The sequence below is a fragment of the Crocuta crocuta genome, unplaced genomic scaffold, assembly GCF_008692635.1.
Source record: "Crocuta crocuta isolate KB4526 unplaced genomic scaffold, BGI_CrCroc_1.0 scaffold216, whole genome shotgun sequence".
NCBI lineage: Eukaryota > Metazoa > Chordata > Mammalia > Carnivora > Hyaenidae > Crocuta > Crocuta crocuta.
Window position 1 is genome coordinate 2,628,806 of NW_027531504.1, and position 17,758 is coordinate 2,646,563.

The 17,758-nt window shown below is 36.0% G+C and overlaps 1 protein-coding gene across 5 annotated transcripts in view; it reads left to right on the plus strand.

Moving 5' to 3' along the window:
* ANKS1B (ankyrin repeat and sterile alpha motif domain containing 1B) overlaps positions 1-17,758 on the plus strand; it is a 1,065,677-nt gene that overhangs the window by 475,837 nt on the left and 572,082 nt on the right. For all 5 annotated transcript variants that reach the window (XM_077772139.1, XM_077772140.1, XM_077772141.1 and 2 more), the window contains exon 12: positions 3,175-3,355. In XM_077772139.1, coding sequence (XP_077628265.1) covers positions 3,175-3,355 — 181 coding nt within the window. The remainder of the gene's footprint in view (positions 1-3,174; positions 3,356-17,758) is intronic.

Below are 17,758 nucleotides of genomic sequence, written 5' to 3' on the forward strand. Positions count from 1 at the left end.
GCGTCAGGCTCTGTGCTGACTGCCAGCTCGGAGCCTGGAGCCTGTTTCAGCCTGTGACTCCCTCTCTCTCTGACCCTCCCCTGCTCACGCTGTCTCTCTCTCTCTCTCCTAAAAATAAATAAAACATTAAAAAAAATTTTTTTTTAAAATATTCAGGCTAAAAACAAATTCCTTAACATGACATTAGAACCCTTTATGATTTGGACCCGGCAACTTTTAATATCTCATGGCTTGAACCCACCACTGTCTCACATACTCTGCACTACAGCCATTATGAACTTCATGCAGTCTGTATTTTCTTCTCCTCATCCTCTTTTGTCTGCCTACCATCTCTGCTTCATTGAGATTCAACTCAGCCATCAATCACCTGCTTGTGGAAGCCTTTCCTGATTCCTTTTCTACAGTAGAGATTCACCATTTATATTCTGTGCCTTCACTTATCATAGCCCTTATCACTGCATAGTACTGCACTAATGCATTTGTTCTCATTTAATTCATATGTGAATCATATCTAAATGGGTTGCAGAAATGGATTGCTTGTTTCTTCCCTCATGCACCATCCTTCTCCCACTTCAAGTCTATAATCACTTGGAGAACAGGAACAATGTCTTATTAGTCTTATTCCTATCATACTGCTTGCCAAGATATCTGGAATTTAGTAATACTAAACAAACATTTTTAGGGGCACCTGGGTGGCTCAGTCAGTTAAGCATCCAACTTCAGCTCAGGTCATGATCTCACGGTTCGTGGGTTCGAACCCACATCAGGCTTTGTGTTGACAGCTAGCTCAGAGCCTGGAGCCTGCTTCAGATTCTGTACTTCCTCCTTCTCTGATCCTCCCCTGCTCATGCTCTCTCTCTCTCTCTCTCTCTCTCTCAGAAATAAATAAAACATTAAAAAATTTTAAACAAGCATTTTTGGAAGGAATTAATGCAACAAAAAATAACCTGTTTGCTTTCATGATTGTATAACAAATTCTGATTTTAATATAATTAAAGCTTTGGGTAGTAAAATTCAGAAACATGTGTTTATGAAACAGAAGTAAAGAGGTGCCTGGGTGACTCAGTAGGTTAAACGTCCAACTCTTGGATTTGGCTCAGGCCATGATCTCATGGTTTGTTAGTTAAAGCCCTGTATCAAGCTCTGCACTGATAGTGCAGAGCCTGCTTTGGATTCTCTGTTTCCCTCTTTCTATGTCCCTCCCTTGATTGCATGCTCTTTCTCTGTCTCTCTCTCTCAAAATAAATAAATAAATAAACTTAAAAAAAAAAAGACACAGAACTAAAGGAGTCATATGTATCAGTTGGCTTGATCTTTATAAAGTTTATGAGACAGAACATTATACAAATTTGGCCCGTTGCTTATATATGAAGTGAAACAAAATCACAACACAACACAATAAAACAAAACCAAACTGATGACCATACCTGAGTTTCCATTGGAGCCAGTGTCATATTTCATGCCTTTTAATTGCTGTTATATCATCTAGTACAAAAAACATGAATGTGAAATGAGATTCCGTAGCCCTAAGGACATTTTGTGAGAAACCAAGCCAGACACTGTACCCCAAACTTTCATACTTCAAAGGCAACTGAATCCTATGTGGGTACTAATTTGAATTCTACTACTAAATTGATATATCATAATAATAAGTGACTTGCTTGTATTACAGTGCCTCTAAAACTCTTTTTTCAGAAAAATATTGCAATGGTGATATAATAAAGCATATTGTGATCATTTGCACCCCTTATATTTAAAAAAAAAAAACTGTAAACTAAGGACCTCTTCATTATCATTGTTTATTTAGATTATAGACTAAAGGTTACCTACTTAAAAAAAAAAAACATGATGAGCTGGAAGAGAAGGTAACTTGAATATTTTGCAAGAAAATAATCTATGGAATATAGTGGTTAAATAAAGCAGCATTTGAGGGAAGTGATCAAAATCAATCAAAAGTGAGGTGCCCGGGTGGCTCAGTAAGTTAAGCGTCTGACTTCGGCTCAGGTCATGATCTTGGCGGTTCGTGAGTTCGAGCCCCACGTCAGGCTCTGTGCTGACAATTCAGAGCCTGAGCCTGCTTTGGACTCTGTGTCTCCCTCTCTCTCTGACCCTCCCCTGCTCACACTCTGTCGCTCTCTCTGTCAAAAATAAATAAGCATTTAAAAAATAATAAAAATAAACCAAAAGTTTATTATACTTTGGAGGTAGTAAAGTACAGTAAAATTTATTGTAAAGAGATTGAAGCTAATCTTTTGTTAATTATTATAGGAGATTGTTAATATTTCCATAATATAACTGAGAATAATAAGTAAGAAAACTTGGATTGAATCTTGGGAAATGCACACAATTCTGAGAGCCAAAAAGACTGCCAAGGACAATGTTAGAAGCTCTGCTAGTTAGGAAGAAAGTGTATATAATTAAAACTATAGAAAAAAAAACAGAAAATTGCTGTAGGGAACAATTCATTACTGACAAAGGATGTAAATTATATCTGCTATTACTCCATGATTTTAACTTTTATGTTTAAATTGACTTTTCTTTCTATTTAGGGATTAATTAAAATCCTTAAAAAAGGAAATCAAAGTTCACTATAAATACCAAGTAGATTCTTAAGTCCTGGAAAATGTTCTATATACTTTAGTTAATACTGATGATCAAATTCCAGCATATGGTACTTGGGGAAAATATCTAATGCTATCAATTCCTTGGACTATATAAAGAACAACAACACACAACAACAACAAAAGCAGAACTGCCTTAATTATGCTTCAACATTGTAAGAGGTTTTCTTTTTATTATTAGACTCTATATCCTCAGGGTCTGGCAAATGCCATATGTTTAATAAATGTTAGTTAAATGAAAGGTGACTTTAAAATTGTGACTTTCTGAATTGATTATTAAGAAAAAATTGGGGTACTATATTTGTACAGTCTTCTGGGGAAATCTAACAAAAAGTCTAATTTATTTTATCAGCTATGCCAAAATATTTTTTATTAAACAATTTTTTCATGGTTTAATTCATCCAGGGATTATTTAATATCTCTCTGTATATTTAAGCATAAAAACCAGATAGTTTAACTGATAAAATCATCACATCAGATTAAATCAATGAGGAGATTGGGCTGAAGATGAATATGATCATATTAATACTCTCATCATACTTATTTATTTTAGCCTAAACAACGAACATCTATTGTGTCTTCTCTGGATTTTCATCGAATGAATCACAACCAAGAATATTTTGAAATCAACACGTCTGCAGGGTGTGCAAGCTTTACTTCCAACCCTCCTGTTAGTCCACTTACCTCTTCTGTGGGATCCACAGAAGTCACGAACGATGGACCTAGCCATGCAGGTAAAGTAGTTCACTTTATGTAGCTATATTTTTGAACTTTTAAAACTAAAACCTTAATGAGTTGAAGGAATTAAGAGGAATCTTTGTACAAATTGCACTGTGCTTTCCGTTCCTCTACAAGTATAGCAATGTAGAGCATTACAATTTTTGTCAGAGTGTGGATAAAATATTCTTATTGAATATATTAATGGCCTTTCAGGGGTTACATATTCAAAGATGATAATTTAATGCTATTATGGCAGTAAAACAACCAGAGACATGCAAATGCCTTTCTTCCACTGCTATTTACCCTTCTTCACACAGTGGTATCAACTCAATATATGATTTTGTTAATAGCTAATTTGAGGCCCCAGAACCTGCATCAACCTGGTAAGATTGAGTTGGATGGTTGGCCTAAGTGGGCTTTCAATCTACTCAAACCAAGGTGAAATTGGAGAGGAGAGTGTGAGGAAATAAGGCTAGGGGTAAGGAGAGGATTGAAGAAAGTAACCACACCCACTGTTAACACATACCTGGTTCTACCCAGTCGAATTTGCAATGTTTCCTTTCTCTGGGGGCAAGAAGCTAATAACTGGTAAGTCCAAATAACAGAAATATGAGAAGTGGGGCCTAAAGAATTTCCTTACTTATATTAAAGTAAGTGAACTATTCTACTACTTTCCTTCAAAGAGATATGATTTTTAAATATACTAGATATGATTAATATGGATTTTAGAATCATAAGGCATCATCTATATGGATATTCCATGTAACCTTTGTTCAAAAGAGTATTGTGTATATGTATAAATGTATGCACTGTACTTAGGTCCTTTGCTCTGACTGTACTTTTAAGAGCTCTGAGACAAACATTCCAAAAATATAGCCAGAAAATTATTTTCCCCTAGGAAAACTAATGTTTAAAAAATAATGATTAATGAAAGTGGTGACATTGATATTTTATGGAAGCTATTATCTAATCTTTTCACAGCAACCAGAGTGATATTTATAAAAGGTGAATCAAAATAAGCTCAGTGGCTTATCACTGAACTTTGAATAAAATCCAATTCCTCACTATGGCCAGTGAAGTTCAGTATAACCTAGCTCTGACCAGCTCTTTAACCTAAGCTTTAGCAAACTCATCTCAGCCCATACTTGTTTTCTAGGCATTCTAGTGTGGGGCTTTTGTATGTTGGTTCCTGCTGCCTTGAATCTCTGTCTTCAAATTTTCATGTGGCTGTCATTTGAGTTTTGGCTCAAATACACTTTCTCCTAGAGGCCTGTCCACATCACCATATTTTGAGTAATACCCTCAATATGATGACAATTGTAAAAGCAAAGATGCAAAAAGAACAATCATAGTAATATCAATAACCAGTAAGTTTCAAGCAAATACTTTAACACTATGTATCATACACTATTTTAGACATTCTATGTGTATTAAATCATTTAAATCTCATAACAGATATGTGTATTAGGTCCTATTACATATAGACCAGGAAACACAGACAGAGGATAAATAGCTAACTAGCCCATTATGGCAGAGCTAGGATTCATGGGTGGTAGAGTCCTTGTTCTTAACCACTTTTCAACATTGCTATTGTCACTCTGGTCAAATTATCCTCTTTTCCTTTTTCCATATCCTTATTCATTGCCTGAAATTACATTGTTCACTTGTTTACTTCTTTAATATTTTCTCTCCTCTTTCTAGAATTGTAAGATAGAATGAATGGATCCCTGATGCATTGTGGGCACTGAAGTCAGGCTACCTGTTTGTTTACTAACCATGGACTAAACATTTTACCTAGCTATGAGACTTAATCTCTTTATGCTATTGTGTTCTTAGGCATAGAATTAAACTAACAAGTAATTAATTACATTAACTTACCCTATAGCCTGATAATGCAGTAGGGTAATTAGCACTGTGTCTGGCACATAGTTAATGCTCAATACATGTTAGTAGTAGTCATTATGATATTAATGAAGCCTAGCATTAATTCATTGAACATAAACCTTTATTACATGTCTGCTATGTACCAGATTTAACTTTATAGGAGAGGAAGGATGGGATATGATTTTTGAATAAAAATGGTATGTGGATTCCAGAAAGGGTTCTGCATGTATAATTATTACTCAGTTAATACAGATTTGAATAACTAGTACCAGAGTTAAAATTCTAAAATGGGAGAAATGACAAGTACTCTGATTCTTGCTTTAGGAAAATATTTCTCAGCTTTATTTTAGTTAGTACACTGAGTGTTTCTTTGGATGATTAATTCTTGAATTTTTTCAGCACGTCCTTTGAGGTAGATAGAAATTTTATTTATTTATTTAAAAATTAAGACTCAAAGAAACAATGGGTCTAGTTTCAAACCTCTGACCACCAGAGGGAGAGGATAAAAAACACACATTTTACTGCTGCCAGGACTCCAGTGGTACAATCCAAAATGTGTGGAGAAATTGTAATTTGCCACACATCCAAAATTGATATTTTCAGGTCTGACCTTAGAAATGAAATCTAATCTTTTAAAGGTTGAAGTAGTTTCAAACAGCATGTTACTATGGTTTCCTAATGTAATATGTCACCTCCATATGATATCAAAAATTTTAGAATAGATTGATCTTTAGTAATAGTGTGGTAGGACAATGCTGATTTTTTCTACCTAAAAAACTAAAACTTTGAATTTTATAATAAAACTTTTAAGGTAGGCACTTACTAACTTGAAACATCTTATACATCTTATACCTTATTTATGTGAACACATTTTGTAAACTATGGAAACTAATATTCTTCTTTAATGCTATCATCATTAATGTTATTATTTTTCCTCTCTAATATTATATTTTAAAATCTATAGTGACCTTAAGATAGAAATAGCCTAGGTCTGTACATACTTATGTAGGGCTGACCTTTTATTGAATTAAAAAATATAATCTAAATTGTTACATAAATCTATAGTTTATTTTATCAATAATGACATGCACAAATGAATTAATCTTGACAAAATGTTATTGATAGAACAAAGACTAATATACCCTCAAAAATGAATTGTATGCTATAACAACACTTTGAATAAGTGACCAAATGAGTTTATTATAATAGACATTTCAAGAGTAGCTTGAATTATAATGAAAATTTTCTACTTGAAAGGCACTGCCTTGTATAATCCAAGTATCAATTTATGAATCATCAAAAAAAGTTGTTAAAATGAAAGACCTTTGGAGTTGGACAGATTTAGGAATGATATAAGTAGGTTTACATTTAACTAGAAAGATCACTTTAGTATTAAATGTGGTAGATAGATTTGAGATGGGGCAAAATTGGAGGTGGGGAGAAACAATGCCATCAGCAATGGAAAGATGTAAATGGATTTGAGAGATATAGGGAAAGAATAATCAACAGGGTGTGATAACTGATTGGATGTACTGCGGTAAAGGGGAAAACTTCAAAGAAACCTCTAAAGTTTCTGATTCTTAAGCATCCTAGTCAAATCAAATTGCTGAAATTCCCTGAAATATGTAAAATTTGTAAGCAAGAAGGGGTGTGCAGATAGATCATGTAGGACCTAATAGGCCATTCTAAAGACTTTGACTTTTACTCAAAGTGAAATGAGGAGCAAATTCAGGTCTTTGAGAAGAGTGACATGATCTAACTTCTATTTATGAATTTTACTCATTGTGGTTGAGATTGGATTGAAGGGGAACAAAGTGGAAGCAAGAAGGCCAGTTCAGAGGTTATTATAGCAGTAAGTTGAGAGATGAAGCCAACTCAGCTCAAAGGTGAAATAGGAGAGGTATAGAGAAATGGGTGGATATTAGTCATATTTTTAAGGTAGATCCAATAGGATTTCATGGTGGAGTGGACGTAGTATATGAGAAAAAAAAATGAGGAAAACGGCAAGATTTTTGTCCTAAACAACTGTCAGAAAGGATTTGCTATGGTCTGAAATGTGAGAAGTTGTCAGAAAAACTGGTTTGGTGAAGAGGGAGAAATACCAGAAGTTCACTTAAAGTTTGACTACTTGGTGTCTGAATAGATGTATCACATAGGCAGCTGAAGGTCCAGTCTGAAGATACAAATGTCACTATATAGATGATATGGAATGAGTGTAGGTAGAAGACCAAAAACCAAATTCAGTGAAAGAGGGGATGATGGGCAATACCAGCAAAGGCTATGGAGAAAGAATAACCTGTTAGGTAGGAGGAAATATTCTGGTGAGTGCTGTGTTCTGAATTGAGATGAAGAAAGTTATTAAGAAGGAAAGAGTTATCATCTCTGTCAAATGTAGCTAACAAGTTCGGTGGGATAAGGACGGAGTCAGAATTCACTAGTGGATTTAACAATGTAGAGGTTTTTACTGATCTTGACAAGAGTAATTTTGTTGAAATTGATGGGGCAAACGCTGAACAAAATAGATTTAAGAGAGAATGGGAGGATGAAAAAACTTTTTTAAAAAGAGGACTCCTGGGAGGCTCTGTCGGTTAAACATCCAACTCTATTTTGGCTCAAGTCATGATCTCACAGTTTGCAAGAGCAAGCTGGCATTGGGCTCTGTGCTGATGGCATGGAGCCTGCTTGGGATTCTCTCTCTCTTTCTCGCCCTGCCCTTCCCCTGCCTACTCTCTCTCTTTCTCTCTGTCTCTCAAAATAAATAAACATGGGAAAAAAATAAGAAAGAATGGCAGTAAAGGACTTCTAGAGCAAATATAAATTGCCTTTACAAGAAAATTCTTCCAGGGAGAACTGTAAAGTTGTGATGAAGGAAGAGAAAGAGAGAATGGGTTCCTAAGAGGAGAGATTGGCTTTAGACAGAGGCATAGGAAACAGGCAAGAAAGAAGCTTCCAGAGAGGGTACAAATGCTGGAAAGGGACCCATGTGGTGAGAATTTGAGAAATACGTGTTCTGATAGTTTCTATTTTTTCTATAAAGAAGCAAGCAGCAGTATCAGTTGAGAACAAGGATAGAGAAGAAGGTGTGGAGGTTGAGGAAAGAGAAGAAGGAATAAAAGAGTTGTTTGGGAGAAAGAAACAGTGAATGGAAAAGGGAGATATGGTGTAATTGCCTGGCAGCATTAAGGTCCCATTTAAGGTTCATGTTTGTGAATTGAAAGTTGGATTGGCCGATGTAGTTCTTTCTTTTTCTCCAGCTCAGTTCAAATGGAGGAGCACAGGCACATAGTTTTTGGAGAATTGAACTTTACACTTTGGTTTTGTCAAGTGGGTATATTGAAGTGAACTAAAGAGCAAGGATACATGAATGCGAGAGAATGAGAGTAATGTTTGACCATAAAATTTAAGATGGAGAAGTAAGAAAAAGAGGACAATAAGGGAACAAGTAACAGTGACAGATTTAAAGGATTTAAATCCTTTGGATTAGAGATTCCAGTGGGGTCAAAGAATTGCTGGAGTCAAGGAACTAAAGAAAGGGACTGGGATAATAAGAGGTAGATTCAGAGAGGGGGATATACCAGAAACCAGGAAAAATTATAATTACTGGTAATTACAGAATCTGAAGACTATAAAGGTAAGCATCTGAGTTAGTCTATCCCTCCACAAAATGGCCTTAAATTGGGACACCTGGGTGGCTCAGTCAGTTAGGCAGCCAACTTCAGCTCAGGTCTTGATCTCACAGTTGGTGGATTCGAGCCCCACATCAGGCTCTGTGCTGACAGCTAACTCAGAGCCGGGAGCCTGTTTCAGATTCTGTGTTTCTCTCTCTCTCTGACCCTCCCCTGCTCATGGTCTCTCTCTCTCTCTCTCTCTCTCTCTCTCTCTCTCAGAAATAAATAAAACATTAAAAAATAAAAATAAAAAATGGCCTTAAATAATGTGGTTAAATCAATACAATTTTTAGAAGAAATATTTGATGTATAGAATCATGCTTATTTCAACATTGATCTGCATGCATAATATTTAAATTAGTCTATCCATTTACCTATGTTCACCACTTCTGTACTTTTCCCTACCCTTTCCTGAGATGCCAAGACCTCTTATGTTGTTCCCTGGCTGCCTTGGGCCCTCTGATAATGATATTTGATTGAGGATTGCTCCTTTAGGGGACTGGTTCTCCTCTTGGCCACCATGCATCTTCCTTTCAAATGAAACTTTTGAATGACCTGAGACCCCGTCTGATAAGATATATCAGTCTTTGGGGTACCCCTAATGGTTGCCAGTGTGTTCTTTTTGCTCAGGTAGCAGGGTGGTTTTTTTTTTGTTTTTTTGTTTTTTTGTTTTTTTTAATAGAGACAGTGATAGGTGGTAGAATTCAGGATCTATTTTAAAGGTAGAGGCAACATATTTTTTTGCATGGATTGGATGAAGAGTGTGAGAAAATAAAAGAGACCAAAGGCATGACTCAAGGATTTTAGGTTCTTTTGACCATTGGAATGATTAAGTTTATATTAATTGAGATGAGGAAACTCGGTTTAGGATATTTACATTTCAGACACCAATGGATATCTAAGTAGACAGGCCAAGTAGATAGTTGAGACAGTAGGGTAGGGCAGGGTGAGAGGAAGCTATATGATGATTTTATATTTATCAAAAGTAAAGGGTATCCATTTTAAAAGATTGAGAAACAGTGCCTTACCTTACAAAGAGTGGCCTGTGAGATCTGAGTTCCTCAGTGAAGATGTCCTAGACAGGTGGGTTGTGAATTACTGGGGGAAAAGATGCTAGGAATGACCAGTTATAAAGATAGTTCCACTTTATGAAAAGTTATATCCAGAAAGCTCTATGTATGAAGAATTCTGTTGGCTAGCCCCTTTGGAACTTGCTAACTAAGTTAACTACCCTAGGTAGCTAATTATCTCCAGTTTTGTTAGTAATTTCAAACATTACCTCCTGCTGAAGAAAACTTTTGGGGAGAGGGGATCTAAAAAGAATAAGGTAGAAAAGTGCTTCATCCCAAGTGGAAGAAATAACAAAAACAAAAGCTTTTAAGTGCTTAGCAGCTTAGGATGCTTTTTTACAAGGGAGAAGAAACATTAGAGGAAAACTAAAATTAGAACAGAGAGGGTGGCATGGACCTTTCACGCTGCTCAAGGATTGCCAGAAAGACAAACGAAGGCCTTCCTTTTAATTAGTTCACACAAACTGAAAATAGACTTCCTGAAGCTGAGACAGTGTTATTCCAGGAGCTACTGGACATAGGCAGCTGAGGGGGGCTTTGGCCTCCAGCTAGCATGAAGACCAAAGCCAGGCTGCTGAGGTGATCATTAAACTCCATGCTGAGATTTAGGGTGAGCTGATCCAGAGGAAGTTAAGGGCTAGTGAGAAAGATGTGTAATCCTTTCTTCAAGGTTTATTTCCTTAAAAATATGCATTAAATAAATTGCTTGAATTATTGATTGTTAAATTAAGTGCTCTCAATAAACCATGATTTTAGGTAGCCAAAGGAAAGCTTTTAATCTCAAATATCATATATATGTAATAGAACAATATATTCTTATCAGTTTTTGATAAATCATAAAATGCCTCTTCTATACTTACTCCTTTCCTGTTTTCCCTTTGGAATCTCATGACCTTTTTCCAGTGCCTTTCTACACACATCATACATCTCACAGAAGGCAAGATATACAAGTTAGTAAATGTTTGACAAGGAAAGAAAATATTGAGTGTTTTTTAATACTTAAAAATATGAAAATATCTTACATAGTTAGATGCTGGGGTAATGTGGCTTAGTGCAAACCATTAGGTGGGAACTTATTATTCTCAGTAAAATTAGTTGAAATAAGACTATTGGTTTATTTTGGCAGCATAAAACAAATAGATTAACTCAGAGTATGGCTGTGAGACTTTCTGAATAACTGATCTCATTCAAGAATCTGCAGGAAGAATTTGCTAGGAAGAGTTGGTCTCTGAGAGACAAAGAAGAATTAACTAGGCCAAGATAGGGTGGGAAGATTATTCTTCAAAGGAGGACTAGCATATTGAAAAAGAATCCCTGTGGTAGAAATTAACACGAAACTATAGGTTCCAGAGAAAGAGGAGACGTGGCAGGAGCTGAGGCCACAGAGGAAGTAAAAGGCCCATCATGCAGCCCTTGTAAGCTGTGTTCAGGATTTGGTCTTTATCCTAAGACCAAAAGAAACCTAAGAGCAATGACAAGTCACTGGCATGCTGAGAAGCAGAGAGAAATGATCTAATTTGCATTTTATTGTCTGATGACTCCTATTTTCTCTATGAACTAGAAGCAAAGTCATCCTTGGTGAGTGATCAATGGGGGCAAAGATCAGACCATTGAGGAAAGTGGAGAAAGTTTAAATTAGCTTTCTGTTCAAATTCCTAACAAATGGTTAATATGGGGGCCCTGAGGGCAAAAGAGAAGGGACAGTAGGATGTAGGTATCCCTCCCAGTGTACCTACAGCCTGTGCATGATATATATAGTCCAAGATCATTACCAGCAGGGCCAGATCTTTTTGGCTGCTCACCTCAGCTCATCTGTCACTAGTAAGGTGAAGCCTCTATGTCAGCCACATCTGCCAGCAGTCCACTCTGGCCTCTGCTGCAGTTACCTCTCTCCTTGCCAAGCTGGTCCATGGAAGCCCACTGGGCTTTTAGCCCAGATGCCTCTGAAGCCCCCTTCTGGAGGCCACAGGAACCTCTGGGCCTCATTCAGAGGACACTAAGCAGGGCTCAGAAAAATTTATTGTCAAGATCTTGCCAGCACATTCCATGCAGAACTACCAAGTTCACTCAGAATTGGCCATGCCCAGAATCTAGATAGGATTTGGAGCCTGGGTCCCTCTTTCCTCATGTTCTTCCAAAACCTATTATATTATAGGCTTCCAGATAAAGCTTGGAAAGAAAATATAGAACTATTTTCCTATCCTCCCTATCTCATTCAGCCTTTTCCTTCTTAAAATTTTTCAGAAGCTTGTATGTCCTTTTTCTTCTCTTACTTCTCTTCTACTAAGTCTCTAGTCTAGACCTGGGGGAAGAGAGGCTCCCAATGAACAAAATTTAAGAATAGAGACATATCAATAACTTCTTTAAAAAAATACCATTCCTATCACATTGAGCCAGTGCCAGTAAATGAAACAATACATGAATGTAACACATGCTTAATTAATGTAGCTTCATAAAGATTTAATAGCTGTGACCATTATTATTTTTTGTATTGCTATTACTGTATGTTTAGGCAACAAGCGGAACCCAGACTCTAAGAATTCAGTACAAAGGCAGAACAGCCAGGTGCGAGGAGTCTAGCCAGGCAACCAGAATCTTAAATCCACAGTGTTGCTTGGAACTGGCAGGTCAATCTGCTGATGAGCAAAATTGGAATTTCTGTTTGTTCTGTTTATGTGTTCTAGGGTATGAAGGCAGCAAAAGCTAGAGTTGTGTTACAGCTGGAAAAAGCCAGACTTCTACAAGCACTAATCTATCCAAAATTATAGCAGAAGCAAGAGAGCAACTGTTCCAGAGAGATTTTGTGCTGAAAAATTGTTTTTAAATTAAGCTTTTATTAACTCAATTTTCTCTTGCTTTTACCTTCTGTTAATTTGTGTGAAAATACTACTGTTTTGTTAGCTGGAATTTTCCTTGAGATTCAAATCCAGTGCTACATCTTGTCTCTAATTATCTTGTCTACTTTAGTTTGCTTGATAGATTTTTCTCTACCAGACTGTTTATATCTCTTGAAAAATCTCCCTGATATCAGTTATATTTGTGTGATGTGTATATATATATAATCATTATAATTAAATATAATATGATAGGAGAAAAGGTAACTAAATTTCTTTCTTTTATGGAGGGAAAAAGTTATTTCCAGATCTGTGCTTTGGAGAAATCCCCTCTCTACTGTAAAGTGAAAACAGTTTCCAAACTGCTAGACCTTTTCCTCTATTTACATCTTCTATCTCTACAATCTTCTTTGGGAGAATATTTTCCTTTTTCTTCTCTACACCTTGTCTATTTGGAGTGGTGCCCTCTCTGGGGTCTACTTGGGACCTGGCTCTTTAGCAGCAGCCTTCTCTTTTATGCATCATGACATAGTGAGAAAACCCATGACAGAACTTGTTCCATATATGCTCCCAGGTGTTAAACCAATTGTTCCCTGCTGACCTGGCTCTAGGCTCTAGTAATATCAACTTTTGTACTTAACTTGTGGAATCTGTTATTAGGCAGAATTCTAACATGACCCCAGGATTCCTGCTCCCTCTTTGAGTTTATATGCAACCCTGGCAACACCTGGATTGCAGCCTGGTGAGACCCTTAATCTTAGAGGACCCATTAAGATGTGCTCAGACTCCTGACTCATGTAAAATGTGGGATAATAGATACATGTTGTTGTGAGACACTGGGTTTTTTTTTATTTGTTATACAGAGGTAGAAAATAAATACAATGTCCAGTGTTCCCTTGATTTGGGAGGAAAGGAGACTGTCTCCATCTTCCCTGGCTCCATAGGAACCTCCCTGATCAGCACTCATCCCTTGCTCTCATTGAAGATTATAAACATGGTTGAGACCGAACAATTTTTAAATTGTCTCTTTCACCCCACATCCCCAAGTCCAGCTCAGTTAATGCATTTATATATTATCTGTAATACCATTTTCTAGCTAAAAAAATAATGTAGCTTTTATTTTAATCGGTACTAGTCATGAAGCTAAAGCTCTAAAAGTGAAATCTTATGACATAAGCCAGAGGGTGGGAGACTATATTAGGGATTATACAAACCTGAAGTTCTTAAATTATTGATGTCTTCTCTCAGAGCTAGCTTCCTCTTAAAGCTAGCATAGTTAATTTTGTTAGCATATATCTGACCATGCCACTTTACTGCTTAAGATCATCTTATATCTTGTCACTATATAAGAATGTCCAAATGCCTTAGCATGTCCAATGGGCCCTTGATAACCTGTCTCTAACTTGTATTTATTTACCTCTACCCAAATATACTGTGTACTCCTAAATATACCATTCTTGATTCATAGAGTACTCTTCTGTTACCTTGGAATGCCTTCACATCTAATTCATCTGGTAAACTTCATTTCTTGTGAGAAATTAGGCTAAGGGTGACCTACTTTGTGAAGCCTTCTCTAATTCCAACAACTCTTTCATCCATGTGACTCCTAGCACCTTCACACACCTCTGCTAGTAGATATTTTATAGTATTTGTTTAGATGTCAGTGGGCTCCTTAAATGAAGGGATTATGTCTCAAATAATATATCCAGCGCCTAGCATAGTGACTGACTTATAATACATGCTCACTAATGGAAAATGATTGAACAACTGAATATTTGCTTTGTTGGAATTCTCCAACCTACTATGTGCAACTATGTACCTATATGTATCTAATAAGGCTAGACAAGTTTTTATTTTAACTACATTGCATTCTTCTGAGCCATGGAGCCCACCTTTCATTGGTTATTTTACAAAATGCCTCAGAGAGAAATGTCACTTTTAATGTATATTTTATTACATAATTGATCTGATTTCACAGATGAAAAGATAGCAGTCATTTACATTGAAAAGCTATTCAGTTTTCTTATATAATTATAAAGTAGTTGACCCGGCATTGCCAAAATCATTAATATCACTCTAGGAAGCAATGTATCTGACAATGTACACTAATTTATAATTTTCTTCTCCTTTTCCTTTTAGTGGGCTGATGTCTAAGGCTTCATTTAAAAAATAGGAATAATAACTTTAGTGCTCCATATTCTTTCACAATGTCAGAGCAAGACATAGAATGACTTTCCTTTTTCTCTTTCCAGAACTGATTTTTTCCTTCACCACTGCTTGTGCTAGTTTCTTCATTAGCCGTGTGTGAGGTTGAGAATATTGTATTAGGACCTGGAGGCTTGAGAATTAGAACTTAACATATTAGTGATGATCAGAATCCAATGTGCAGAATGAATGCCACTGACAGAATTCTAACCTCTGGCAAGCAGTTCACAGGATCTAGAGGGAATTCTTACTTGTGTGTGTATGTTGGTTTTCCGTAGCATAGTTCTTCTTACTTAGGAAAACTAATAGAGTGGAAGACAAATATGCTGCAAAGAATCAACATTTCCTCCAGAGTCAAATATATAATTTTTGTATTATCCACCCTTTTAGATCTAAAACAGGTCTATTGTATGTCTGTGTTCTTTGTTTGAGCACAGATGTCTCTGTTCTTTTTATTAACTCAGATAAGCGTGAGTTGACTATGTAAAGCTAAGAATAGATTTCAGATTTCCTTCTGGAAAGCACATAGCACATGTGAAAGGAAGCATTATCAACCAAACAAATCTTTTAGTTCCTAATAATTAGCATTTTTACAAGCTGTTGTCTCAGATGAAGGATTTAGATTATATATTGTATAACTTTAAAGAGTTTTTTATATTTCTTCTTTAAGTATCAAGTAAATAATACTCATCTTCATTTAAATGTAAAGGAAACCTGCACCTTGGTTTTAGTCTCTTAACCCATTGATGTGCTGTAGATAATTAATTTGCAACTGGGTTTTGTTTCTACTATTAATTATAATCCTCTAGAACAGGATAACATTACAATAAATAATATGTATAATTCTCTAAGCTAATTAATTTTCTACTAGCAACATATTTGTTTCCTGAAGTTGCCATATAGAAAATTAAAAATAGAATATCAAATTCAAAATAAACCTGGACCATTTATCTATCCCTCATATTTGATATATTCCCTTTCAGGCAATTATTAGCTAGCCTTTAAAATAATCTTAGGGGCACCTGGGTGGTTCAGTCAGATAAGCATCCAGCCTTGGATCAGGTCATGATCTCCCTGTTCATGAGTTTGAACCTCCCCATCGGGCTCTGTGCTAAGAGCTCAGAGCCTGGAGCCTGCTTCAGATTCTGTCTCCCTCACTCTCTGCCTCTCCCTCACTCATACTCTGTATCTCTCTCTCTCTCAAAAATAAAAACATCAATTTTTTTTAAGTTATTTTAAATATGGGCGCCTAAGTGGCTCAGTCAGCTAAGTGTCTGACTTTGGCTCAATTTACGATCTCACAGTTTGTGCGTTCACACCCCTGTCAGGCTCTGGGCTAACAGCTCAGAGCTTGGAGCATGCTTGGAATGCTGTGTCTCCCTCTCTCCATGCCCCTTCCCTGCTTGTCCTCTGTATCTCTAAAAAATAGATTAATTAATTAATTAGTTAGTTAAAAAATATTAGTCTTAAATACATTTATCTAAAACTAGATCTTTATGATTTGATAAGAACTGGTATCATATGTTCATTATACTATCTTAGCAACCTCAAGCATATGATCAATTAAGGTTGAGGTCTTAATTATTTGTTGGTTATATATAAAATGTAAAACTACATGTCAACACTAAAAATTAGTTGTACTATCAAATTTGTGAATAATACTAGATAGAGAATGTTCTTTTACTTGTTTAGCCAATACTCATTTAGCACTTACAATGTACTAATGCCCAGTCAGGATACTGGGTATACAAACATGGAAAGATATGGTCCCTTCTCTGAAAAACATTGTGGTATGAAAATAACTAAAGTGTAATATTATTATATTAGTATACTATGAACTTAGAGATAGGAGCATATAAATTTGCCTAAGAGAGTTAGAGATGGTTTCATAGAACAAATAATACTTGTCCTATGAGTTGAAGAATTTATCAAATGGATTTTGAAGGAATATAGTGAAGAAGAAAAGGAACAGAGAAAGAGGTAGAGAAAGTAGAGCCTTTAGAACCTGAGAAATATGGACATAAGTCCTTGTTTTGCCATTTACCATGATCTTTAGGTAAATGATAATCTTTCAGAGATGTGCACTATTTCTTTTGAGATAATGTAAATGGCCATACTTAGCATAGGAGTTTGTACATGGTAGGCACTTGATAAATATTGTCCTTTCTTACCTTCTTCGAGCTTCTTGTAGGTAGATAGGACAGATGGTATTATCAACATTCTAATTATGAGGAAAGTAGGTTTACAATGGTTAAGGAAACCTTAAAGTCACACGACTAAGTAGTTAGTTGCAGAGCCAGGATTAAAACCTATAGCTTCTGATAAAACTTTTCCCACTACACTGCAATAAGGATTCTAGGCGTTTCCCATACATTTAACTTTTTATTTGCCCAATAAATATTTCTTGAACATCTATTAAGTGTCAGACATGTTACTATACATAGATAATACAGAACAAATAAAGCCTGCCTTCATAGAGCAAAGAGTCCATCAGAAAAGGCAGACTTTATATCAGCAATTTCAATAAACCTGTTGAGTGTTACGTAAGTGCACATTTAGGTGCTCTGGGAAAATGGGTGATAAGAAGATTTACTTTAACTGAGGATGTCTGGGAAGACCTGTAAAGGAGGGGTAATACTTTTGCCAAGAACTAAAGAATGAGAAGGAGTTATCTGGACAGAGAGAAGATTTTTTCCAAACAGTGGAAGGTTTGACAAAGGTTAAATGAGAATATGGTATGTTCAAGGAACTGAAAC